We start from the raw sequence: 27,805 nt of genomic DNA on the forward strand, positions 1-27,805 counted from the left end.
ACCAATCAACCAATTAAAAATGAACTGTTGAGCTCAGCCACTGGACTTTATCAACTTCTGAGATGTTGTATTCAAGTCCCAAAGTAAGGCCCGGAATTTTCAGCACTCGTGATCACACAGTGTAAAATGTAGAGTTAAAACCTTTTACGAATACTTTTTGCAAACATATATATATTTTGAAGTTGTTCCGAACTTGAAACTGAGGGCACAGATGTTCAGGGAGGGCTCAGTTCACTCCACTGCCGCCCAGGGAAGAGGAGCAGCAGCCTCCACTGGCCGCGCTGCAGGAATCCGGATATGATGAAGTTTTAGACTCAACCAAAAAGAAAAAAAAAGAAAAAGAAAAAGTACCGCCACTGAAACGTCGAGAACGTCGCGAGGATTTATTGAGGATTTGTAAAACTTGGTTAAAACACGGAGACAAACGAAGGAGCGAGACGAACTGACAGGAGGCGAGGAGTTAGGGGAAGTTTCAACGCGTTCACCAAGTTTTCCAGAAGGATCTACAGAAGGAGCTGGAGGAAGGAAGGATGAGAATAAACGTGGAGTGAAGGGAGTTGACATGTTCGAAAGGTGAGTTTCGCTTCTTTTATTCAAAACGCTGTGTCCGCGTCGGACTTAAAACACTTCGCAAACCCCCGTCGCCCTTTTCTCTGTCTGAGGAAAGAGTTTCAACATTTCCAACAAGTTTTTTTCTTCCTCATTTTCCCGCAGCACGACGTCACTTTGTTTTCTCAGACGACTCGTGTCTCTCTCAGGTTGAGTAATGGTGACCTGCTGTTTTTTTTATTACGTGTCTTCCAGCCTGAGCTGCTGCTGCTGAGATGAGACGTTGCTTTTCTCAGCGCTGAGGAGGAAACACACTTCTTCTTCACCCTCTTCTTCACCTTCTTCTGCTGCGTGTGTCCCCCACAAAGACACGACTGTCTCATGTCCAAGGAGACCGTCCTTCCTCCGGATGTGCCAGGGCCAGTCAAGGGCCCCCAGCAAGAGAGCAGTCCTCTGCTGTCAGCCTCTCACGGTAAGAGGGGCCACAGACACACACAACACACAGATACACACACACACACACACACACACACACACACACACACACACACACACACACACACACACTCCTACACACTCAAAGGACAGGCTAAAAGGACATGATGGCAAAATAACATTAAGCCAATATATAAAAAAGATTGTTGACAATTATACCATTCAAATCTTTATCGATAGCGATATACAAAATGTTCAATGCATATAGACATATTGTTTCTGTATCATGCAAACACAGTGAGGAGGTAAAACACAAAATTCCTCCAATTTCCGATTTTGTTTAAACCCACAACCTTCGATTCTGTTCGATTCCACATCATAGGATTCAAGTGATTCCTCCAAATATTAGCTGGTCCCAGTTAATAAATCCGGAGGGTGCAACACATATATAAGACAATATAATGCATGCATCTACAGAAGTGTTTGTCAATATCTGTCCACAAAGAATGAAACCAAAACCACGTCTTTCAAAGTGAAATAAATAATGTTGCATGGCAGTGCCGAATCTAGAGTTTCTGTTAAACACAAACATGGCGACGGTGGAGGAAGTTGTGATGCCTGTAGTTTCTAACCAGCTCTTAATGTATATCCTCAAAAGTCTCCTCCACTGTTGAGATTCCTTCCTTGTGCCTTATCGTCATATTGCTTGAACTATTGGCTACACTGCACACCCCCTGGTATTGTGTAACTGCTCCGTTTCGTCTGTTTCATACCGATCCGTCAACTTTGAGAAGTTGTTCACAAATACGGGTGAAATGAACGCAGCGTGCGGACAAAAGGCTCGTCCGACAACACAAATTCCCACTTAGCGGGTCTGTCACACAAATTTTGTGATCCACAAACCATAAGTGCGTCTGTAAGCACCCTGCAACATGCAAACATTCTGGACTCCATCCAACTGAATGCATGACTCATACGAACATGTGAGTTCTCTCTCGTGAATGTTTACTGAGGTTGTTTTTTTTCCTCTCCTCAATGCTGCCTGTACACGAGAAATAAAATTGAGCTATGAATATGTATCAGTGACACATTGTGTGAAGAATTCATGTTGCTTGCACAGTCAAACATGAGGGAAAGTGTCTGAAAAGCAAATACAGAAAGCAAGACAATGATCGCATTAACAGATTGGTGGTGCGTATCCAACTTTGGGACAATATCAGCCTTGTCTCCTCGAATTATATTCATGTGTCTTTTAGTTTACATCACTATCTGCCCCCCAATGTTCAGCATTAATCATGTTTTTGCTTTTTTTCCACCCTCAATAAAGTCTGAGGAAACGCCCTGGTGACTATTAACAGCAACCACAGCCAATTATAGTTTTTAATTAACTTTCTAGTTGCCCCTAAGATTATCACAAGTAAAATAAGCTTACCCCCGCACCCCCTTTTTCATTTTTCTTCAAACAAGCAATGAACCGTTAACCATCCTATTTATACCAAGCATCATTATGGCACTGTCAAAAAATAGCAAAGTAGGACAAAGTAAGCAATCACTGGGGCTGCTGGATTGCGAATGGATTTTTTTTTTTCTTGCTGGACCTTCAAAGGCGCTCGCAGTAAAGACTGGATTTCCCCTCTCAGGGGACTGTGGATGTACTGAGAATGGGCCAATTTATTTCTAACTGTGATCACTAAATACTGCGATGCATCACAGGGTGCTGCTGCTATCGCCACTGTTGTTCTCACACATCAGATATGAGCTGAGGTATGTGCCATATCTATCTAGAGCCGCTGACCTGCTGCCGTCCCCTTCCACTCCTCCATCCATTACTGAAACAGAGAGCCTTGTAGCACTGGAACAAACACATCAAGCTCACGTAAACATGACAGGTTTCACTGAATCGTTCTTTTCTCCCCCCCTAAAGATCACAGAAAAAGTGGTTCAAGACAGAGCATGCTACTGAAACAACCTAAAGGCTGGGAGGAAAAAGTGTGGGGTAGTAACAGGCAGCTGGCATCAGACCAGTGAATAAAGTCATTGTGGAAGGTTTATTTACCGAACAAAGCAGCAGTGTGCAACAAGCAGAGCGTCAGCGAGTCTTGAAGTGGAGAAGACGCGGCTTAGGAGAGATGAGTGAAACTGTCTCCTGCATTTTTTCGCGCAGCTATCAGGCCGGGAGTTTCTGCCCACATACTTTTTCCAATTTAGATGAATGCAGCCTTTATGGCAGTAAAAAAGAAGCTTGGCAGGTAGAGCACACCCGGGAGCAGAAGGGGAGAGAAAATGAGATCCAGAGCTCTGGCAAGGCCTTTACCTGAACCGCCCCCACCATGTTGTGCAGCCATGTTGCCAGCGGCTTGTGGGATTTTTTTTTTCTCTGGCAAAAACTGACAGTGGCCTCTGATATTTCGTCCTCTGTGGTTGACCCTGCAGTAAAACTTAACACCTGTGTGTGGAAGAAAACATATTAAATCTAGAACGTTTGCTCATTATAGGATAGTTTAGCTTTGTGTTGGACAGGTTTTCCTTTTTCGACCATGTTTGACATGTAATGCCTCTGACCCCCAGATGCTCGTGACAGCGAATCGTCAGGAAGAACGTCATCTCCCAAGAAACCAGTCGCCGGAGGACGAAGTCACGTGAGGGATTACTGCGAGCCAGTAAGAAGTAAGTTTTTAATCACCTTGGAAAGCAGTGGGTGGACAGCAGGGTTTCTCAGATGTGTTATCTTTCAAAATAAACAACAATGAGCTGTTAAATTAGACACACGGTCAAAATGATTGGCATATTCTGCCTGCACGCTCACATGCTTGAATTAAACTGCGCTAGGTGTTTACCGATGTTTAATCTCCCATTTATGTGGGTGATAATTTCAAACGAAGTCGAAATCCAGCTGTCAAGACTGGTTGTTGTGACAGTTGCACAGTGTTCGTGAACAAAGTAATTCGGCCAACTAAAATATTAGCGTCAGTGTTTCCAATTAATATATTATCAAGATGGCACCGAGGTCTCTTGGCAGGGTTGTCATATTCTATGCGTGCGCTCTCATTCTGCCATAATGACCAAGATTTGGCTCCTTTCTCCTTATTTTCCTTCCAACCCTCAGACTTGTGTTTGGGAATTGGGGAAATCCTGTTTGTGGTTCTGGCATTTACTGTCTCAATGCACTGATTGCAACTTAGCCACAATGTTTTTACTCCATACTAAACATTTACCTAGAACGGCACCAGCTGCTTGAGGCTTTTCTGTCCCGAGTGTCATTCAGCTCTTAGTCAACATTGCGTCAATAATCGAACATACTAGTAGCACATGTTTTAGATCTTAAAATCTTCCCTTCTTTCTTCTTCTTTACTCTTCCTTTACAGTCTGACTTTGGAAAGTTTTGGAAGCTCGAGTTGTAACTTTGGAAATAATCATACTGCTGTATGCAAATGTCCTGATACAGGAAGGTCTTACAAACAATAATTTGGCATTGAACTGCTGAGTTATTATCAGGTGTAATTAAGTCTGGATGCACTCTGGTGCAGTTAAATGACTTGATACTGAGCGATGGATTACAGGTCACAAAAAGAAACCGGCTGCACGTCTTGTGTGTGTGTGTGTGTGTGTGTGAGTGTGTGTGTTTTATTGTTCCTCAGAAGAGTGAGATGTGTGAGCAGAGACTAATAGCAGCTGATTGCTTCCATCCATGTAAGTGCCTGGCTATAATACGGATTGTGTTTGCATAAGACACAACAGTTCTTTTGTTTCTAGGTTGTTAACTTTTCCAGGGCGCCTTTTCCTGGCTTTATATTTTATTTTTGGGTTTTAAGCGTAATGACTTGCCAGTGGCTTGTTTACTAAAGCAGCGAGGAAAAGGGATTGAGTTGCAAGTAGAAAAAAAGATTTTCTGTCAAGAGGTCTCTTTAGCTTGGCAGGTATGTGCAGTAATGCACTTCTGGAGGGAGACATGCGTTTTCTTTCATCTCAGCAGATACAGTAAGCCCCTGTGACAACAGTTTTGCGTTGTAATTGAAGGCAACCCCCCCCTTCACCCCCAAAAGCCCCCACACACAGTCTCGCTCGCACATATGCACACACACATACACGCACACAGAGAATACATGTAAAGGGAATTTTTAGGCGAAAGATGTGCTACATCTCTTTTGATGGAGTATCATGAACATAAAATGTTAAATAAAAACAACACCACACATTTGTGCAGTGACAATCTTTGTTAAAGTTTTGTGTACTTGTGTCTGATAAAAATTGGCTATTCTTTCTTTTACTGCCGTTCAAGTTAAAGATGTTATACAAAAATATTCTTCATTATAATGTCCAAAAATGGCTTGAGATATGTTATGTAATATGTTGACTTGTGTACTTTGAGTATATACAACTAGTGCACTACTTGTTGTAAACCTGCTTGGAATATTTGGAATAGGCTGTTTACTTGTCGTGTTGATGTTCCTGGAACTACTTCAGAATTATTCCTTGTCTATAGTGAGTCCTCCTCAAACAGCTGTACAATATACTGTCAGTTTTTATTGTTTTGTGTGCTGGACGTTGTGTGCAGAGCTTCTATGGTGCAGTGAGTGAAGCTAGAAAACGTTGTGTTCATCCTACCTGGTTTATCCTATATCGGATTTTATAGTCAGTGTGTTTCATAAATTAAAATATGTGGCTTTGATATTGGAGCTTTTATTTTGAAAAGAAGAAGATTGTGTCGATTGCATTACAGACCACTGTAGTGACAACTAGCCAAGGCTGTTTTGATACCTCTTGTTTATAATGGTCACTCATAAAAGATCATGATAATTCATTGCCTTTTTCTGCGAAATATTAACAATTGAAAAACATGACCTCATCCGTCAAACACAATTTGCGCCAGAGTCGCATGAAGACGACAAACCCCATGATCCCATGCTGCTTCATAATGTCATCAAACTAGCTCTTTTGTTATTGTTTATAGTGACAGACCCCTAGTGGCGGAAGTTACTTACTGTACATTTATCCTATTTGCAACGTAGACATGAGCAACCTGGCTGTGGCTGTGGAGGGGACCAGTCAGGGGTAATTGAGAGGCCTCTTCGAAACAGGAATTCAATAAGAACTCATCTGCTTGCCTACATCCTGTTTCCCCCCCCAGCTGTGGGATGTACAGCCTGTGTCCACTATGTGGACGGTGACTTTTCACAAACAAGAGGAAGCCTATTGTAATGTTGTACGAGCAGCACAGATTCTATTTCATTTATGACAGCGTTGTTTTGACAAGTTGTCTCTTTTAAAACAGAGAAGTAAACATTGCAGCGGTTCACAGTAATTTAAAACGGGTCTTTGCCGAGCAGCAACTTATCCTTGCCAAGCTTTTGCTAAAAAATAATCATTTGTGACCTGAAAAGCTGAAATGTCTGACATGGTTTTGAATTCAGACATCTATGTAGTTGCTAAAAACATTAAAGTTTTGTTTCTTGTGGGAGCGTCATCTACTGTGGCTTGTTAACGAAAGAAGTACAATCCTGACCCTCCTGTTAGGCCTTTGTCAATGAACGGTTCCTCTGTGGCTCCACCGTCCTGCGGGAGGAGGAGGGAGAATCTTGTGGGGGAGACAGACATTCCTCAAGAGACCGTTCAGGGTTTTCAAGCAGCTGATATCTCCTGCAAACAGGGCCTCGGTTTTCCAAGTCCCTGCCTTGAAATAAATTGCTCCCACTCAGGACCAAATTTAGGAGTTTAATCGTCACATTATTCACCGGATTGTCAAATACTTTCTCTTTTTAAATGCCTCTATGGTTGATAAAGATGACCTTACTAGCTTCCAAAGAACAGCTCTGTTTTTTTTCTTTATCTCAGGGAAATTCTGTAGTGAAAAAGGAAGGTCAAATAACATGACTCTCTTTTTTTAAGAGGAAGACATTAGTCTGACCTTTGTGTGAATCCCTGATTGGCTCTTTAGTGGCACACCTTCAAGGTTATTACCTGTGTGTAGAGTTGACCTTTCAGAAGTGAATTTGTGACCCCTAATAAATTCAGTAAAATGGATTGTTTAATGGGAGAGTGTCTTATGCTTACACCTGTCTTGCAAGACGCGACTTCTTGACAGTGCAACAATTAAGATTCATACACAAAACTGTTGTGTTATGATAGGAGACAAATTGCGGAGTTGGAATAAGATAAAACGAAGGGCAAGAGCCTCTTCATCATTTTCATCATCAGCCGTTGAATAAACACTACTGGACCGTCGCACTGTTCGTCAGGTCACTTCAGAACTTTAAGACATTTTTAACCCGGGGATGTGTTTTTGTTCAGCTATAGGAATTGTGTGCTGATTGTTGTTATGCAAGATTCATATCTTTATTGTAATCCTTTGAGCCCTGTCTCTCTGGAAATAATGTGTCTAAAGCGTAGACCTATTATAAACTGAGCCATAATTTTCAAGTGATTACTTACCAGTGGGTCATGGAATCAAAAACTGTATAAATAGGGTGAAATGCTAGTGTAGGGGTTGATTAAAATGGCCATTGTAATTCTACCTCTGTTGTAATTATTTTCTCATTGTCTTGGTGTAGATAGATTTCATATGGGAAATTTCAAGTGTGTTAATTAGCATATTTTACCCGAAGTGCTCGAGCCCATTCACTGTTGATTTTTTTTTTTTTGCAAGGATATTTTAAATACTTGAGCCAAATGATTAGATCTGCGTCCCTCAATTCATGGACTGAAATCTTTTAAGTGCTTATGTTAGATACGAGGCCACATTATCGATTTTAAGTGTTTTTCTTTTCTTCATTTGCCGGGAATTTTGATTATTAAAAATTATTTTAACAACGTTTGACCTTTTTGTCTAAATGGTTCTTTCTGCATCTGCAGGGGTGAAAAAGAATAGTAAATCGTTTGACTTAAATGGAAGTAATAATACTTGGTTCAGTGTAACAAATACTACAGATTTATATCCAATATTTCTGGTATGTAAAAGTACCAGTGACTAATTAGCAAAATGTAATACACAGGTCAGTAACATAATGTAGGTAAAGAGTTGACAGCCCTACTGTCCATTCATTTCCCTCAGCAAAACCTCCATCGATTTCATCTCTTGTCTTTTTTCTTATGGGCCAGGGGAAATCTGACACAGTGTTTTCATTTCACTGGTTCCTGACTGATCAGCAACTGAAAAGACGATGGGTCGTTAAAATCTGGAGGGTCATTGGACCATGTTTCAAGGTTAAACAGCAAATTTCATAGCTCATTAACCGTGATTAGATCACAATTAAACAACAGCTAACATTAACAGTCAACCACTTAGTTTTAAGGCCTGGATGTAAAATTCAACTGACTGACTTAATGAACATCTTGGTTGTCATGTGAGCTCACAACAAAACAGTTAATGTTAAAGTTAACGAAGTTAAGGTTAAATCTGTTCAAGATGTGTTCCCATCGTGTGCTCTGAAGTGACTGAATACTAACTGTTTATCTTTCTGAACCTGACGTCAGAGGAAAATGGTCAACGTGTGAATATGGTGGATTTTTCCATTAGCTAACCAAAAGTGAGCCTAACTTTTGATTGGCTGTGTGAGCCCACCCCCAGCCCATAGCCACCATTAGCCTGGCCTGGTTTGAATCAATGCCAGACAAGTCTCACTGCCTTTCACAAGCGACTCAATGAGAGAAGAGAATGAAATATCAGCTAGTTCATATGAGAGCAGCGCAGGGGGGATTACTTGGCCTCTAACAGGGTTTTGGCTCCAACATTAAGGTTAAAACCTTTTCTATTACTGAGATCTCTGCTGATGTTGCCCCTACCTGCCCCGACCCCCTCGAGCATCCAGTTCCTTGCCCCCTTCGTGTTTGCAGGTTCAGCGCCTCTCTGCTAGGTCATTCTGTCAGACCCCCTGATCAGTGGCGGGTGACCGGGGACCAGGCAATGGCTCCCATCCAGACGCACAGACAGCCACGGTCGACACAGGCCCCGACGAGTGCAATGCACCCCCACCCCCTCCTCTCTTTCAGGCTAGAGCTAAAATCGATACAGGCGTCTCCGTGTTTTAAAAGCCACTCAGAGGCAGACGAGCAACTCTGTCTCAAAGGCTGATCTCTCAGCTTAGGGCCTTGATTGGCATCCTGAAGATGTGAGGCGCTGACCCACAGCTGTCCCATTAGTAGGGGGTTAATGTTGAGATTGATACTGAGCAAATAAAGGAACTGGGCATGTGAGTATTTTGATAGACTGTCTATCCCTTCTCTGACCCGGAGACAGACCCCAGCTGTATTTTGTCTTTTAAGGGAGTGGTAGCGCTTTACTGGCAGATCCCCCATCCTCCTCTCAGACTCTCAGACTCTCAGACAGTAGCTGTGTGCACACTGCATTTATCACACTGTATTAATATGGTGTGTGTGGTTGTCTGTGTCCGCCTTGCATGTGTGAGCCTTTTTAAATGTGCGCATGTGCAAGTCTGCGCGCCCGCCGTTGAATTTCAAACGAGCCCCGCTGGAACTTCTACTTCAGCGAGGACAGTTTGAAGCCGGTGGAATATTTGAGTCATGGATGTAACTGAAACTGAAAATACCCCCGTTTCCCCTCCTTTCCCCTCCTCCCCCTCTTCCCCCTCCTCCTCCCCTCCTGTTCACTTTTGCTCTGTTGCTCGGTTTTTGTTTTTGAGTCATCAGCGAGGAGAGGGTGGAGCACGTTTTTGGAAAATGGAGCCTGGCAGCTCCCTCAGGCCCGCTCTGAGTCAAGTCATAATTGATCTTTCTAGAAATTGTGGTAGCTAGGCCGTGTAGAGCCTAAATCTGTGCAAGATGTGCAGCTTTTTAGAGACACTGCAGTTCGGCTGTCTTTATACTACACTCTTGCTCCCCACTTGGATGGTAAGACACAGATGAGGGAGAATGAAAGGCATTAGACGAAGCTTAATGCAGAAACAAGCTTGTGCAAATTCATCTCAGAAATGTGGAGAGGAAGAGAGTAAGGCGCCATTTAGTGTCTCTCACGGCTGCCATGTCGTACGGCTTTGATCGCTCCTTGATGTCTCACGTTCTGCTACATTAGAAGCGCCCAAATTAGCAGCGTGCCAAATTCCTCACAACGGTGGAGGGACCGGAGACTTCTGTGGCCGGAGCTGGGCCGCGAGGGGGTGGGCAGGGTGTGAATGACTTCCCCTCTCAACATGATTCCTGTAAGAGAAAATGGCACCTCATTGGGAGTTTCAATGATTTAGATAGCAGTCAGACATATTAATCTGCGAAAATGTTCCGTTTTGAAATCAAAGTTTAATTGATGACCCCCCCCCTTCCTTCCTCTCCTCCTCCACCACCTGCCCTCCTTTTTCCATCACAGACGCACGCACGCACGCACGCACGCACACACACACACACACACCTCTTAACCAGCGTTGTGCACCGAGTACGCTGAGAGCCTCCTGTCGTCAAATCAAGCTCTTGTCTTTCAAGTTGCTTTTGCTACTGTAAAATGTAATTAAACAGGACAAGGTCCGAGGGGAATATTTTTTTTCCACTCAATCAGCAGCAAAATTTGAAATTAGGAAACCCCTGACACTCCACTTCTCTGTCTGCTGGATGGAGGTGGGAGCAGCGGCGGTGAGGGCCGATTGGAAATAATAATAAGTGCTGTCTTCAAGTGTCACTTCCCCTTCAGCACGTCAGACGAGCCAAATATGAATGACTGCTATGGAGCCGGATGGAAAAACAGTGATGTTTCCTGCTTAAATGAGATGCTACACAATATGATGAGCCCTGACAGGTGAAGACAGCTAATAGAGTTCTGTTTCAGGCTACCATAGCACACCCACACCCACACACACATGCATACAGAGCATGTCACTTCAGCTGATGAAGATCCAATATCTGAGCAAGTAATTTAGCCGATCCTCAGCGGTCATCATCATCATCATCTGTGCAGCCATCACCATCGTTTTATCTTGGATAAATACAAAACATCATGGGTGTGTGTTAACTGACAGGGCCAGGATTGCGGTCACATTTTTCCCCCTCATATCTGTTGGAACAAGTGACATTTCTGTTAGCCTGTCAGGTCGCTGTCCACTCTGTGTAAACGCTCACGACAACACCACTAACTTGGCATGGCACCCACATCTTTACGCTAATCACTAGAGATGTTGCGATACCAGTTTTTGAGTACCAATCTGCTCCCGATGCATTTAAAAAAATAAATAACGTGTTTTAACAAATGTAATGATTGCTATTATTGGTGAATGGCCAACAAGTGCCGACACTCTCTGTCAGGTTAAACCCTTTGGAAAAACAAGTACCTTCAGAGAATGAATATCATAAATGAAAAAGAAAAAAAATATATCAGTCTGGGAATACACCAAAATGAATCTCGACAAGTTTGACGATTACCCCTGTTTATTCAATTTATTGCGTCTTTTGAATTCACTTTCCAAAATTGGCTGCTGTAGTTACTTTTTCCATCCTTGGTGAACTCCTCCTGTTCTTGTGTGATGGCTCTTCAAATGCTTCGTGAGATTTCTATGGTGTTGTAATAGGGATCATTAGTGCCACCCCTCAAAACTGATGTCTTGCATATGGTATACATTTCCGTTTTTCTTTTTGGACTCTCCAACGTGAAATATTGCAAAATTGCTGACATTCTAGCTCACTCTGGCTAACGATACACTTCAGGAAATAACTTAGTCGCTCCAAAAACAGTACTTGCCAGTGGCTTTACAGCGTGACATCTGTTTTGGAGCAAAGAAAAAGTGATTTCTGAGAAAAGAAAATTGCATTTTTCGGCCAACCGATTTGAGCCTGACTCTGCATTTTTGTCAGCGTCTGAGGTCTTTCCGATGGTGGTACGGGAACATATATACCAATCACCTGCTAGCTCTTGGTTGCCATTTGACTTTGTCCATTAGCTCCCATTTTACCCCGCCGATACCTGCATTTTATTGATACTGATCACATCAAGGTTTTTTTGTTGTTGTTGTGATTGGACACTTCAAAGATGATCCTCGACTCAGTTGTCTGTTCCTTCCAACGCGTCCCTCTAGACCATAGGGAAAGTCCTTGTCTCAGAGTTTGGAAGGTCAAACGGTAAACGAAGCTTTGATACGCCGAAAGGAAAATTTCAATCAGAGCCCCCTTTGTAATAACATTCATTGTACTATTTTCCTATCTCTGTACGTCCCTCTCTCTCTCTCTCTCTCGCTCTGCAGTATAATTCCCCTGGTTTTGCGTCTATAAATATGGACAGGGAAGATGTATAATTTCTAATGAGAAAATATATCCCTTTGGATTGAAAGGCAGGAGCTGGTCCACGTGTGGCTGTTTGTTAGGAGGAGAGATGATACCTCAGGCTGTTTTGGCAGGGTGAGGGGAGGGGGGTGGCGGCAGCGGTGGTGGTGAGGGGAGTCTGGCTAGGTCATTGCACATTTACAAATTAGCATTTCAATCATGCAGGTAACATGGCCAGCCGAGCAGAAAATATACATGTTTTTCTAATACAAGGCACAAAAAGATAAACAAAACACGGGCCCTGTTGTGGGAATTTGCATCTCAGAGCTAACTACTGCTATGTATTCTGTGCGTTTTCTGTTTGTAACTCCTAACTGAAAATACAAAGGCATCTCCTCTGCGCTCATATTCAATTCAGTGTTAACTCACAAACTCGTTGCATTGTGTAATAGCGGCTATTAGGAGATGAATACAAGATCTGGATCGTGGTGTTTATTTGGCTGACATGATGTGACATTTGAATAACTGTATGCTCTCCATGATGGGCATTCTAATAAGCCTAGGCAAACACCTTTCGTCTCCTTCTCCCTCTTTTCTCTCCGTCTCGGGGGCATTAATATTAAAAAGGCCCGAGCTTTAGAAACACAGAGCTTGTGCGGTTGTTCAATCCGCTCCCTGGTTTACCTTCGACTCTCGGCGTTGCGGTGTGCAAATGAGAATCTCCGCGCTGCCCTGTTTGACCTCTGTGTTATATTTTCATGTTCCCGACCATTTTAGAATTCTTGTTTATACAGCTCTGTTTCAACTGACATGCATGCATGCATATTCTGTCTTGGTAGGTCTGCTCGTCTCTCTCCCTCTCTTTTGTGTGTGTGTGTGTGTGTGGGTGAAAGAGAGAGAGACAGACATACACCTATACGTGTGTATGTGGATTCCTCTTCCTTCTTCCTGTCTTTTGGGTGCAATTTCCAGCTCCCTCCTGCAGGACCTATTTTCTGTGACAAAAAACGGAGGTGTTTATATACTCAGTTTTACATACAGAGCGATCCCCCCGCACGGCTCTGGCACAGCTCCAGCGCTCTCCAGGCACTCGGTGCTCGGTCCCTGTGTGGCGCAGCTACTGAAGACTCGGTGACAAATGGCAATTATATTTGTGTGTTCTTCATGAATCCATCAAACACTGGCCTTTTAAAATGCTCCCCAGATATTTGAGGCTGTCAGCTACTAGTAGCTGGGACCAAATTGGGATGCTGCTTAGACAGTCAGGAACTACTCACCCCCTAGTTTCCCCTGTGATGTGTGTGACAGCGTGTGTAGGGGAATACCATGTTTTATTCAACTACAAATGTACACCCTCAACAGTTGTTGATGTGCTAGAAATAGGGCGGTTACGAGTCCAATTTGAAGCGTGTGTTTTTTATGTGCGTGTGTATTCGTCCAACTGTTCCTGCAAAACATGGTGTTTTAATGCAACCTGTCAGGCTGTGTGTGCTCGGTTATCTCAGGACACCTTCCCAAGTCTACAAGCTTTTTCTTAGTCTTTTAAACTTGCTGGAAGTTGTTCATATCAAATTTTGATGCTGGTTGTGTTTCCTGCTCTGTTATGGGATGCGGCAGCAGTGTGTCTTTGTTGCTCCGTCAGGATTAATTCCATATTATTTATTCCGTGTTTATTATTTTAAACGTGATCCAATTTTGCCAACTCCCTTGTGATACGTTATTTGGTTTATGTTTTTCAGATGTGGAAGCAAACTTCTCTTACCAAACGACTCCAAAAGTAGAACACATTTTTGTATATTTTTTTAATCTAATTTTTACATCATTTCCCTACACACAGATTCACTGGGGTCTCAAACTTGCAGTCTGCTCCTTAACAGGCACAAGCTCATATTTGCACAAATCACTTGAATCCTACTAAATCAAACTAAATGCTTGAAAACATCATTGCTGTATAAGGTTATTTTGAAATTGTGAACCTCAACCTTGTGTAAAGCCAAAGTAAATGCCTATAGAAGTTGTATACACAATATAATAGGGTATATAATAATGTAAAATGTTTGATTAATTTGAGCTGCCTAATGCAATGGGAATTGCACAATGTCTCTTTGAAATGGCTTTTTTCTAAATATGTATTTATTTTCTACACCAAGGGCAATTACTTCAGATAAATACAACATTTCTATTACACTATAAATCAGTTCCTACTAACTAAAATGAAAAAAAAGAACACACCACCTCAATGAGGTCAAATTTGACATTCTGTTGTGATTTTGTTGTTTTTTGTCTCCAACTCTGAGGTAAATATCTGTCTCTGCAGCAGCTAAACGCTTCTCTATATTCATCAGAAAGTTTTAACTTTGTCTCTTGCTGACTTATCTTCCTGCAGCTGCTGAACAATTCCGGCAGACTTCACTATATCCCGGGTTTTTCCTCATTACGTCTTCATTTGTCTTGTGGTGACTGTACAAGTCCGTCATTGCCATCTTTGACAGGATCATCATTATCGTGATCAATGATTATGAATATTATTCTGCTCTGTCCATTCATCTCAGTCACAGTGTTCATCAGGATAAAAATAAAAAACCATCCAATGAACCTGCCAGTGAAGCACACAACTTGGCAGACGTGAACCACTTTTTTTAGGGCTTTGCAGCGTGTCAGAAACCTGAGACGCTGCTTATGTGCTCTGGGTTTCACGTGGTGGTTTCTTAATAACTATTTGTACTTTGGTAAATTGAAGGCTTGACATCCTCAAAAGGAAAGGTAATCATGCCTCCAAGTCTACTTTGGCCTTTCTGTGCACGGACTTGTTTGTGTGTGTGGCTGGTTCCCTTAACCTAAATGGTAAAAACGACTGTTATTACGCAAGGTAATTGATTTGTGGAGGAGCTGATGTCTTCTATTCAGGACTTGGCTGCGTTGCATTGACTTCATGTTACTGAAGAAACAGGTGAATTCTTCATCTTTTAACTCCACAGCTGCAACTTGTGCTCTGTTTCTGTGTGTGGCTTCTTTGCAAATGAGTTTGATAAGTTAATCATTAGCTGCAGAGAAGGAATTCCCTCGTCAACACCACGAATGTCAGCCATTACTTTTTGTGCTTGCACATTAAAGTATGAGGCTACGTCTGAGGAAACAAAGACAGAAAAATATGTGTTAGGAAAATTTGTCTTTCTGATTCATTTAGCTTAAAATCTCTGTCAAAGTATAAAAAAAATTGCCAACATTGAAATTAACATCTTCATGAGGTGGAAATTGGAAGAGAATATGCCAGATTTGCTGCTCGGGAAATACTGTACACCACAGCTGGATCCCAATGTGGATTTTTGGAGGGCGATTCCAATACTGAGTAAAGAGTTACTGATACAGATGTATTAGCAGATATTTATATACGAAAAATAGCATTGGTATTTAAGATGTTGTTATCAAAACCATTATGACAAAGAAATATAATTGAGGCTTGCTATTTTACAGTTTATGTATAATGGGAAACATAATCACTAGAAGGCTTGTCTAAATTGAAGTGCACAAAAGTCGATATGTACAAGTGTTGACAACCACAATCTTCCGTCAGAAGCAAAAATCTGTTTTTGCTTGGAGTCTGGTAATGATGGTAAAAGTGACCTTTTTATTCTGATAAATCTTTTAGTCATATCCTCCAACTTTACTTTCCACCATCCAAACATGATCCTAAGCCTTTTCAGTGAAGAGCACTGTGTTGATGTGTAGGACACTCAGTGGTGCACATGTTTCCAGCTTTCTTGTAAAGTATTAAAAAAAAAGTGGTGGGAAAAAAATACGTGAAAAACAGACAGTTGCAGCTGTCAGGGGTAAAACTGAAGAACAACAACAGATGTAGCCTTCTCCGAGTCTCCTTGTTAGCGAGCTGTAGTCTCCTCACATTGTCATGGGTCAATGTGAGAAAGGCTTTCGTCTTCTGGAGGAGAGCATCCATCAACCTGGTCTTAAATCACTGCATAATGAATTCTATCGTGCGCTGCCCAGTTGTCTAATTCAAATTGCATGAAATCCTGATCCCTAAAGTCTATATTTGTTTATCAGAAGCAGCATGCAGAACCCTGAATAAGGAGAAGGAGAAGTGTGTGTATTTAATTGCTTTGTTTTACATCCACATTCATGTCCGGCCTCTCCCAGAGTGATGTGTTGTTAAAAAGCGAGGCCCCGAGATTCCCACACTCTCTCCAGCTCTTGTTAACTGTAATTGCACTTGTTGGTGAGCTGACACATAGAAAATGGAGATGGAAAAAAATTACCGGTATCATATTGAGGTTTAGGGAAATGTGTTGATCTAATTTTTTTGTGGACGCCAGCAAAACACTGTTCTAGCTTTCCGTCGAGCACAAGCCAGAAACCAGAGTTCGGGGCTGACAATAATGTATATTCAATGAATATAAGGAAAGCATAGAATAAGGAAAAAAATAAAGAATAACTACAGTTCACGCAGAGAAACTTTAAAAGAGATGAATAATTCACAAAAATCTCAAGTTAACCGTGCACTGGCGGCGTGTGCACAAGCACCGTGGCTCTGATGTGGAGGGAAGGTAACGTCGGAGTAACTCCCAGTAGAGCTGAATGTGCAGGTGTTCCTCTCAGTAAAATGCCACCGCCTTTGCTCACTAACATCCTTCGCCTTCTTTCTCATCAGACAGGTCGCTGTCTCCTGACTTTGTTGGGCTGTCACACGCACGCGCACGCACGCATGCACGCACACACCAAGACACACACACACACACTTAGAAAGACTAGTGGAGGCCATCTCTGAGCTTTCAGAAGGAAGGAGATCATTACTGTTGCAGACAGCAGCTATTTTGTATATGCACAGCATCACAGGCTCCCTCTCTCTTATTCTACTGTATTATCTCTTCTTCCTCTCGCACCGTCTTAACTCACCTTGGTGATGCTTCCATAGACGTCTTTTCTGCCTACAGCGGTGGCTTTGTGAACCTGTCACATATGAGCTCCCCGCATCTCTCCACTTCCCTCCGTCTCTCCAGGTTGAAATATTTGCCATACGATCGATATTACGGTGGCAAGATTTGCTGAGAATCATTTCGTCGAGAAATCCGCCGGCTTTCGATTTGTAAGACGTGAACATCACAGGATACGCTGACTTTATATGTGAATAAAAGATTTGAAGTGTTAGGAGCAGAGAGTGCAGATAAAGTTCTTTCTCGGTTACAATAAAGTTTAGCGTTTAGCCCCGAAAGAGTGAAAAGAATCCACAACTCTTTGTCTTCCTTAAATATTATATGCCATAAACGCTAAGTATGTTATTTAAGTTAAAAAAGAATTCGGTGCTCACATTCCCATTAGTTATCACATCAAACATTTAAATTTGAATAAATAAGCAGTCTTCTGCTCTGTTTCAATAGTTTTATATTAAGGCCTTTAGCTTGCAGGTGTTTAAGCTGAATGAATGCACTAAAGATGAATTACTCCAGGGAAATGTAATCACTTAAATACTAATGTAAGTAATTGTACTGAATCTAAACAGGATTAAAAAAAGATATCCTTCCTTCCCCATGTTTCCCTGCAGCTCAACCTCACTCCGAGTCTCAACCCGGTCCCTTGGAGCTCGCAGAGGGAGATGCTGTCAAGGACCAAAATGGCCTTCCCCACAACGGCACTGGCACGGCCGCGCTGAGTAATGGCAGAGGAATCCACCCTGGCATCGGTGGCGCCACACGCACGTGCACTTGCACTTGCGGTGCCAACATCAGCACAGGCGCAGAGAGCGGCTCAGGCCCGAGCACGAGAGCGACTGAGCGGCCGACGACAGAGCAGCCCAGGAAGCAGCCGTCCACACCGGTGTCGCAGAGGATGCAGAGGAAATTAAGGTCCAGCTTGTCGGTCAACAGCGACAGCAGCAGACGCAGTAAAGGCAGTTCCACTGGGTCGCAGAGAGCTCCGCTTCCAGAGGGTGAGTATCCACACGCCAGGCAATAACGACAGCAAGTAAAGAGAGCACAAGTTCACACACACTGAGAACTAATACTGATACTCATACTAACCTTTTTAACACGTTTCTGGGCATGCTTCTCTTCCTGCATCCCATGTCCTGTTGGTAATGAGGGATATGTTTGAGACTGCTTCATATCCATCAGCATTTGTAAACATCTAAAGGTGCATTGATGCTGCCTTTCTTATTCCATTATGTTAGTCTTGCTTTAACTATTGCCTACACTGCCCCCCCCCCCCCGATTTCCGGTGGTACTGCTCTGTTTCGTTAATGTCCATATATCGGATGATGTGCACACATAAGGAGACTACGCAGACTACAGACAGAAGGCTCTGTCATTTCCCGCTTACATCTTACATTGAGCATAAATAAACCTTCATTGTAATCTGTGTAAACATTAGGAACCATTACATTAAAATTCATAGATTTAAATAGTTTGTGTAGTTAATTGGAAAAACATTCTCGTTGCATTTTTAATATGTAATAAAATGAACAATTTTAGTACAGCTGAATTTTCTCTGATATTATACATATGATGTCCAACCTGATCAAACACACTGCAGTCACACAGTGAAATGAGAACGGTGTCAAATCATCACCATCAAAGTGATTCCTCTGTTGGAGGTGCTGCTCCTGCGAGGCGCTCCTGAAATAATACCTTCATATTGATAATGCCTTCCCACCTTCTCTCACCTTTTAATGATGGGAGTGCATGACCTCTCATATTTATCACTCCCGTCAAGCAAATGACATCTTACCCCGCTCCTGTGGTTTTTATTTTCTTTAACAACAAGTCAGAGTGATCCGCTGGCCATGCGGGGAAGCCGTCACTTTGTCAGGTGCAACGCCGAGGTGAGTCCAATAATGAAGGCGGTCGGCTGGTCTTTTCTTCCATTGGGGAGATAGGTGTGACCGTCTAACGAGGGCTGAGAGCGCGGGGTGCCTATTAAAAGTCGTGACCAGCCTTCTTTGGGCCCCTCGCACCCCCTCACACCTCTCTGGACCCTCCCTGGCTCTCCCCACAACCCGTCAGCACCACCCTGGCCTTCATTAACAGGACCCTGTCGCACCACTGTCCTCGCTGTGCATGTGTTTGTGGACATGCGTGTGTTCTTTATTCAGCCCGTACAATACTAAGGTGTAGGCATGTCTTCCTCTTTGGGGGAAGCGGCTCCTACTTTGCTGCTTTGTTTTACTCGTGCTATAATTTCAGGTGAGGATGAAAAATAAGATGCGTTATTTAATGATTAGACTATAAGTCTCCAGATCAGTTATCTACCTACTAAATCCAGAGATCTCTGTCCCATATCTCAAGAATGCAGTGTTTAGTTTGATGGGAACATTACTAAACATTCAATAAATAGATAAGTGACCAGGGCTCCGTAACCTCTATATCCTCAAATAAAGTAGGGCAGTGGTCAACTTGGTCAAACCGCAGGTCGAACACTGGCACCAGCATTCATAGAATCACTTACTCTTCAGCAATTTGTCTCCAAAGTAAAAGCACAGAGCTGGTTTTTGTTCGTTGATTTTAACTTTGAATAAACAGGCGACCAAGGCCTTTAGTAGTGTCGGCTGGAGCTCATCAACTGAATTGGCGTTGTCAATGCATTCTCGACAACTGTAACGACAACTGATTCTCCAGAGTTCTGAGTCGAGCTTCACTGAACTGTGAATTAACAGGTGAACAGCTCTTTGTGCAGCCTGAGTTCAGGGTTCAGGGTTCAGGTTTTAGGGTTCTGTGGAGCAGCTGGTCTTCACTCTGCTCAATAACTGCAGGTCAAACAGCCCATTTCAAACAGGCAGATTTAGAAAAGGCACTGCACAAGTTATTTTGAATGAAGAAGGGAATTTGACCGTCAGATATGACACGATGATCTACTTGAAGCATGCATCAGTTTGAGTTATGGCAAACAAAAAGGAGGCGCACATACGCTGCACTTTGCGAGTAGAGGTGGGATGCATCCACTAGATATATTCCAGACGCATCATGTTTTCAACATCTTAATTGGTAAAGAACAGAAGAGAGGGTGTGAAGAGGAAAAAAAAATAAAACAGCAGCAGCTCAACAAGTCTGTCTCATTATGTTTTTTTTCTTCGTGTTGCTTATTTGCAGACACAAGAGCTCTCAGAATCAATATGTTCGCTCTCAACTATTTATTTCCCCCAGGAAAACAGCCAAGCTGTTGTGTTTGAATGTTTACACGGATTAACATAATCTGTTTGCCTGTGAAATTAGCCTCCTAAACAGCCCCCTGAACACAGGAAATAAAAGGCATAAGCTAGCATGAACTAGCTCTGGGGATTCTGCCGCTCCCTCTGCCGTTTCTTGGCACACGCTGTTGGCACCGGCGCCAATCTGTGATAACGCTGAGGAGTCATTCACCGCGCTGCTTTTGTTTGGCAGAGTGGGTTCTCTCAACTCCTGTCATCCGCCTGGTGTTTTGGTTAATTGTGTGTAATCAGTTAATGTCTCCAAGCTGCTTTAGCCTCATTTAGAGAGTTAGCGTAGTCTTTTCCTAAGCTGTAAACCTGGATGTGTTGTGTAAGCTCCAGTCCTCCAGCGTTAACTTCCCCCTCAGTCATGCATTACCAACAGACCTGCTTTTAAAGTGCATGTGTGGACCTCTGCTGTCCAGCTCTCATCCCTCTGCCCTCTTTACCCATGTGTGCCTTGTGTGCATTCCCCTCGGCCACCAAGGCTCCATCTGATCAATCTCCCTCTCTTCATCTCCGTCTGTCTCTTCGTCTCTCTCCCTCTTTGTGAGTTTGAATGTTTTGCACAGCTTGCCGCTCCGAGGCCCCAGCCAGCTTGTTTTGTGTCATGCCGCTCCCTTTTCTTTTTTTTCTTTTTTTTTTGATGTTAGCTTTCCAGATGTCTCAAACTATTTCCTCAGAGGCGCCGGACGCCGCTTTCTTGGCCCCTGCAAACTCCGGGCTTCATCGCCGCTCGCTGACATTAAACAGGAGCGGTGTCAGCGTGCGCTGCTCTGTCTGTCTGCCGGTTGGTTTCACTCTGTGTCTCTGTCCGTCTCCCTCTGTTTTCTCGGAGATGTGCCTGTGTGCGTCCTAACTCTCTTGTGTACAGTATACGACCCCCTCGCTCCCCTCCTCCTCGCCGTTTCCTCTAAGATCCAGACTAATCGCTGGTGTTGAATTATACATCCAAGTGAATAGCTGAGATGGCCAGCCGCTGCTTAATGCCTATGTACTGTTTATCTCGTATTCTCAGTCTACTGTTATATTCTGAACGCTGGCACGGCTATGCCCTCTGGGTCCTTCAAAGTTTGTTAGGCTGAACTTTGAGGTTTCGTGCACACCCCTGTGGTCGGACGGCGTTTATTGCTCTCATTGGCGTTTTGTAGCACTCAGATGGCACTAACTACAGCGCATGCCAGTGTGGACTGTGGTGTGAGTTTTGTTATTCTCGCTTGAAACAAATCCCGCACTCTGCCCAAAAGCGATGTACTGCATGTCCACGGCAGATGTTTCAAAGCGAAGGATTTATTCTCATGCATCTCCCATCACATGATGTTATGGTCTCAGATAAGGATAATAAGATGCATTCAAACTTCAGGCGCCCTCGCAGACGCGCAGACACGTACACACGCTCGCTTCCTTTCATGTTCCCTCCTCTATCTTGTTTGTATCGCAGTCAGCCAGTGCTTCTGGTCAGCGCTGCAGCCCTGAGCGCCACAAAAAGAGGGGAAAAAAAATCTCCACCACTTTGATTAATCAAACATGAGCATCCAGCGGTCCTGAGCTCTCGTCTTCCCGTGCCATCCTGCACCCTCCTCTCCCTTCGCCTTGCCTCCAACCCAATCAGTAACAGCCCCTCCTGACAGCTCGAGATGGCCTGATGAAAGTTATGCAAATGTGCCCTGTTTGTAATGCTATTTTTCTGCATCCATTCACATCATGTCTTTTTAGCACTCCAAAGCAGCGGCGCTCTGTCGGCCTCGGTTCAAAAAGGACACAGCTGCAGGAGCGTGTGCCAGGTGCACTTACTGAAAGATATTTAAGATGATTTAGTAACTTGGATACAACCACAGAAGCTCTGATGTGGAGCAGCTTGAGTTTTGCATAGATTTTACACATGGACCGTTTCACTCATGTATTTATGGGTCTTATATTCGATTTACTCTTAATTTGTTTAATGTAATTTCAGTTGTCAAGTTTAGCTCAATTTGTCCAGTAGTAATTCCAATTGGACAGGTTTTAAAGTTAAGGTTCGTTTATTGTCTCCCACGGGATCCATTTTTTGTGATTAAGGGTGCTGCTGCTGCATCAAACCAGAAATTGAGCAAAAACATTAAATACAATAAGTACATTAAAATGCACTGAAATCCGTTCATGTTCTTGAAATATACCAGAGCGTCTGTTGCTCCACACATTTTCTGGAACTGTTCCTGCCAGCCCCCTAGTAAAATTTGAAAAATGTCAGAGCAAGCCCATGTGAGAATACAGCAGGAACATTGACAGCGAGCGAGTGGGTGTGTCGACGTGTCAGGCGCATAAGAATACAAATATCTCAGGATGAAAAACAGGTATCATTCATAGAAGAGACCACAAGGACGTCATCTTGGAAAGACGATGAGATTCAAAAGCTTTTTGAGATGAGGGCAGACACCGGTATCAAGGACATGACAAGAACAAAACACATGAATTCTACAGATGAATTCATACATGTCATGTCCTGACTCCTGCATGCTCGACTCATGGAGCCAACCCTCTCCCTCATGTTTCTGACTTTTTCCTTTCATGGCAAACTCCGTAGAATGTCCAGACCCAATTGTTAGGACATTTTCAGGAGCCTGAAAACGACATTAGTGATCTTACAGAAATTAAGCCAATTGGGTCTCGGTCTTGAATCCTCTCAACTCTGTTTTAGTTGTGCCATGAATCAATCCTTCTTTTTCCTAGGAGAAATGATTCCTGGTGGCAGACAGACTTGCATTGTGAAAGTGATGCTGATCAGGGTTCAATCTAAACGCAGATGGTGTTGAAATTGTAAAGCCAATAAATTGTGCAATTAACACTTACTTCATAATTCTAATTTAAAGTGAAAAAAACTGTTAACCTGTTTTTTTTTAAGGAAAATAGATAAATGAATTCTTTGATTGAATTGAAAATAAAATAAAACTCCTACGCACCATCTACTACTTTGTTGGTTTGAAGTAAAACTTTTTGCATTTGTCATATTTCATTACCGATTCAAACCAGCACATGTAAAATTGTAATGAAGCCATTGAGAAACAGGTGCTTAATGGGCACATTGGTAATTTAAAGGGAAACTCTTTATCGCTGTGGAACAACAAGCTGTAACTTGCCACCATCCGAATGAAGTGAGGAGGTGAAATGTTAATCAGAGGTTTGAGCGTCGCTCGCATTAATTCACCTATTTGCCGGGGGAGAGACTCTCGGACTTTGCTAATCATCTTTGTGTGATCAGCCCAGCAGTTTGCATGATAATGCCACAATTATTTAACAGTCTGCTAATCAAAACTGCGGGAGAGGAATTCATTTCTTTGAATATCTCTTATTTCCTTTATCCCCCTTTCCCCCTTGCCTTGTTCGACCCCTCACCTACTCTGCTCTCAGCCTGTCAAGCATGCTAACCTGCTCACTCACCCTAACAGTCACTCATTTCTTGTAAAAAATAAAACTCAAAACATGTACTAAATGTAATAGAGTATGAGGGCCACTTTAAAGGGGGAAAAAATCTGTTAGTTCAAGAATTAAGTCGTGATATTCTCGTTATTTGGCATCAAATTGTTACAACTTAGTTCTCAGACTCTCAGATTTATAATATTACATATATTCATATTTTAAGTATCAGGATTTTGCAAAGATTGTGCAAGAAACTGAGGAAAGAATTCTGCAGAAGAAGTTGCATTTTTAATGGAAGAGGAAGTTAGGCAAGCACGGGTTCTCCAGGCTGCTAATTTTTCCACATAATGATAAATAACATTTTTATACTCGTAATATAACTTTTTTCTCGTTAAAGTAAGACTAACTTCTTGGAATGTTATGATCTTTTCCCTTGGCCCGAATACATAGTTTTTTGTTTCTTATTCATTTTATTGTCATCCATTCATTTTTTTAATTCTACAATTTGTCACCCTGGCACCTTGACTGGTTTGACCTGGACCAGACTGCTGCGTCCACTGCATCCTCGCCTGCCTGTTCTGCGAGTTCCTGACGCTCTGCAACATGGTGGCGACGCAGGCCTCGTGCGGCGCCTGCTCGCCAGAGGCCTGCTGTTGCTGCTGCTGCAGCGACGATATGGGCGACGACTGCAACTGTCCATGTGACACTGACTGTGGCATCATGGACGCCTGCTGTGAGTCCTCGGACTGCCTGGAAATCTGTATGGAGTGCTGCGGCATCTGCTTCCCCACATAGGGAGGAGGCCGGCATGGCTGCGGACCAGGGTGACTCTGCAGGGGATAACTGGACCCCGGCAAAGAAAATATGGAAGGATGCTGCTGTCACTTTGAATTCAGCAACAAGCAGAGGGAATAAGTGTGTGTTTGTGTGTGTGTGAATGTGAACTAATGAGTGCTGTTGAGTGTGTGAAATAGTATGAGCTGGCTGAGTAAAACGTGCGTTGAAAGATGTATTGACACTGGGCTCCTCCATCAAAACCAGCATAGCATGGGCTAGAAGTAACTCCAGATATATGAACGTGTCATTTAAATCTTTAGTTTATCGTTTAAATTTGTTTCTGTTAAGTATTCTGTTCTTAGCGACAAAAAAAAGTATTATCACAGATTTTATTGTTACATCAGGAATGCTGTTTGTATCTTATCTTGCCTTTTTTTTTCTTTTTCAATACTTCTGTGTTTTTTATGCTCAGGAACTGAGGTTACAGTCTTAGTTCTGTACAACACTGTAAGAATTAGAGATGTTCCGATACTCAGAAATTAGAAATGTATCCATGGTGAGTCTGCAAATCGATGTAACAATCCAATACAAGTCATTCAAGTAGATTATTTCCCCCCTGGTAAAACTGAAATTGTTTTATCCTGAAAATCCCTTCCATTTCAAAACAGCAGTTGCCACTGGTTTTAGAGGGTTGGGGGTTAGGTGTCTGTATTCATGTGGAATACATTTCCCACAAACTGTTCATCTAATTGGCTTCACACACAAACATGTGTGTTTTGTAAATTAAAAGACAAAGTGCAGTGCTGATGCCATTTGGACCTGTGGTACCTTCAATATTAATGAAATGGGAATAAACAGGCGACCAGCTTTTACTTTGAAAAGTTGTGAAATTTGAAGATTGCTTCGATGACCTAACAGACCTCTTATATAACCGAGATGCAAGCACTTATTCTGAAGTAGAATCTGGACGCAGCCCAGTCCAAACAGGCAGGTTTACAAAGAGCACTGCACTAGTTTTTCTAAAATGCACCGTTCTCAGATTGGTAACTGTCGATATGGAAACTCAGAATCTAGATCGGGAACAACAAAATGGTATCGGAACATCTCTAGTAAATATGTTTATGTGACAGTTCCTACTCTCTTAAAGGCATACTGTATTTTTGCAACACACTTTCACTTACACACAGTCTGACTGTGGCACTGTAGAACAATTGAAACTAGTGAAATATCATAGAAGAATAGGCACGACATGTCATCTGCTTAGGGAATGTTGTCGTGACCGAATGCTTCATGTTTTCATGATGACAGAAACAAACTGCACAAAATTGTTGATAATTGTAATGTTACAAAAGTACTGGAATGTCTATGACCAACCGCTTGATTTGGCACTATTTGAATTCTTGGGTTTACTGGAAAATACAGTGCACATCCTCACATGTTTAGTACAAAAGCATCTGACCAGCTCACTGTACAGTTTCCTGCCAGAAAAACAACATCTGCAGCTTATGTCTTCATTCCTTGGAACGTCCTCCTCCGCCATTAGCCATCAATGATAAGGCTTTGTCAGTGGCCTATGGTACAAACCGTGCTCTCTGCTCACGAGGGCCTCGATAAGGAATTAAGAAATGGTGACCCTGGTTGCAATATAAGCGGCTTTCCGGAGAATCAAGCCCAGTGGCTCACAATACAAAGGAATCATGAACTGTCACAACGAAGTGGTAAACTAATGCAGGGTAAAGGCAGTTTTCTTCCAATTTTTTTCTACTCTTTCTATCTCTGTTCCTTAATTCTGTGTATTCAGAGATGAGGTTGTGGTGTGAATCACCAGCGGAGTCATTTTCTTGTCTAGCAGATTTGCTTTGATGGTGTTTAAGCGATGACGCTTAATGCTGGCCCTTCATTAGCACCGCTCGATAACAACAAAAAAGAATGTCCCTCCGTAAAGCCAACAAAGATAATGTGCTGGCATGCGCGGCTCATCTTAATGACTTGCTGTCATGGTGTAAGGAATTTGGACAGGCACCTCCGTGCAACCTCATTCTCTGGTTTATGATTAACTCGAGCTTCTCATGTGCTGAGGAGTCAAGAAAACACCGTACACATAATGTGAAGAATTTATGTAAAAAAGAAAACATGTACACATGTAGCTACAGTCCTCCGATACTATACTGTTGTTTTTCATTCTGTTCCTTACACTTGATCCTTCTCATTTTAATTCCGATGCTTCATTTCCTAACTTGGAGTTCACAAGTTGTTATATTAGTTTTATACATTATCTTCAATCTCAAAGAGAAGTTTAAAAAAAATAAAACACTACGAAAAAACGACTGATTGTTTTTGCCCTAATTACCTCCACACCAAGGAGGTTATGTTTTTGTCTCTGTTTATTTCTGTGCTGTCTTTTTTAAATTAACAGGTTCACACAAAAACTAATGGATGGATTACCACAAAACTTTTTGGAAAGATTCTGTATGAGTGAGTAAAGAAGCCATAAAATTTTGGTCCAGATCCATGATTTTTTTCTTCATTTTCTTTAACTTTCAGAGCACATTTTGCGCAATATTTTCTTTTTGATTTCTCAAAAAAATCCGGCACAGCTTATTTACGGGACTTGTATATATGAGTGTGTGTCATATGGTGCAGGTCCAAGTAAAACATTGGATCTGGTGTAGTTCTAAGTTTTCTTCATCATAACCAAGATGTGTCAGACCTGATGTCTTCTCAGTCAAATGTCATTGGACGAACAGCCCTCTCTTTAATTTTGAAGTGTAGATTCTTCAATATGTTACGTTTTGACATTAATTTACTCATATAATTAACATTCTATTCAGTGACTCTAAAAAACTAGTGTAAATAACTCAAACAGCTTTTATGTACATTTCATTTCTAAGTTGTCAGTTTAAAACATCATGTTACACAAATCAAATAAAGAAACAATTAGTTGTGTTAATCACTTGAAGCAAACGTTTGACACAAAAGTAATCATCTGTTCTGATAATAGTTTAATCATTTTAATGGGACTAGGGGGCATCTGCTGATTTGAAGCTTCTCAAATTTATTGATGTTTTTCTTTGTAAGTTACGATAATGGTCTCTAAATAAAGATGGACGACATGATAACTCCCCAAGAGTGAAGCCAAAGTTTCTCAATGGCCACCTCCTCCATGTTAATGTCAAAGTACACCTCAGCTACATTTCTCTCAAAGATGGTTTCTGTCATTGTAGGTAGTTTTTTTTTACCCTGAAGTGTGTTCAAGTATTTTAT

At 42.3% G+C, this 27,805-nt stretch overlaps 1 protein-coding gene across 1 annotated transcript; it reads left to right on the forward strand.

The window, feature by feature from the left end:
• The first annotated feature begins 236 nt into the window (after positions 1-236).
• mdfic (MyoD family inhibitor domain containing) lies at positions 237-26,868 on the forward strand. The gene is made up of 5 exons (XM_053415070.1): positions 237-573; positions 805-1,021; positions 3,553-3,651; positions 17,732-18,115; positions 24,309-26,868. Exons 2-5 carry the CDS (start codon positions 931-933, stop codon positions 24,557-24,559), a joined length of 825 nt encoding a protein of 274 aa, XP_053271045.1. The 5' UTR covers positions 237-573; positions 805-930; the 3' UTR covers positions 24,560-26,868.
• Positions 26,869-27,805: the final 937 nt, after the last annotated feature.

This window comes from Pleuronectes platessa, chromosome 22, assembly GCF_947347685.1.
Source record: "Pleuronectes platessa chromosome 22, fPlePla1.1, whole genome shotgun sequence".
In the NCBI taxonomy this organism is placed as follows: domain Eukaryota; kingdom Metazoa; phylum Chordata; class Actinopteri; order Pleuronectiformes; family Pleuronectidae; genus Pleuronectes; species Pleuronectes platessa.

What these genes read in the sequence shown, in the direction of transcription:
- mdfic (XM_053415070.1), top strand. Translation starts at nt 931, where the DNA reads ATGTCCAAGGAGACCGTCCTTCCTCCGGATGTGCCAGGGCCAGTCAAG. An exon ending in TCTGCTGTCAGCCTCTCACG is followed by an intron (nt 1,022 to 3,552) that starts GTAAGAGGGGCC and finishes TCTGACCCCCAG; the next exon opens with ATGCTCGTGACAGCGAATCG. An exon ending in GAGAGCTCCGCTTCCAGAGG is followed by an intron (nt 18,116 to 24,308) that starts GTGAGTATCCAC and finishes GACCTGGACCAG; the next exon opens with ACTGCTGCGTCCACTGCATC.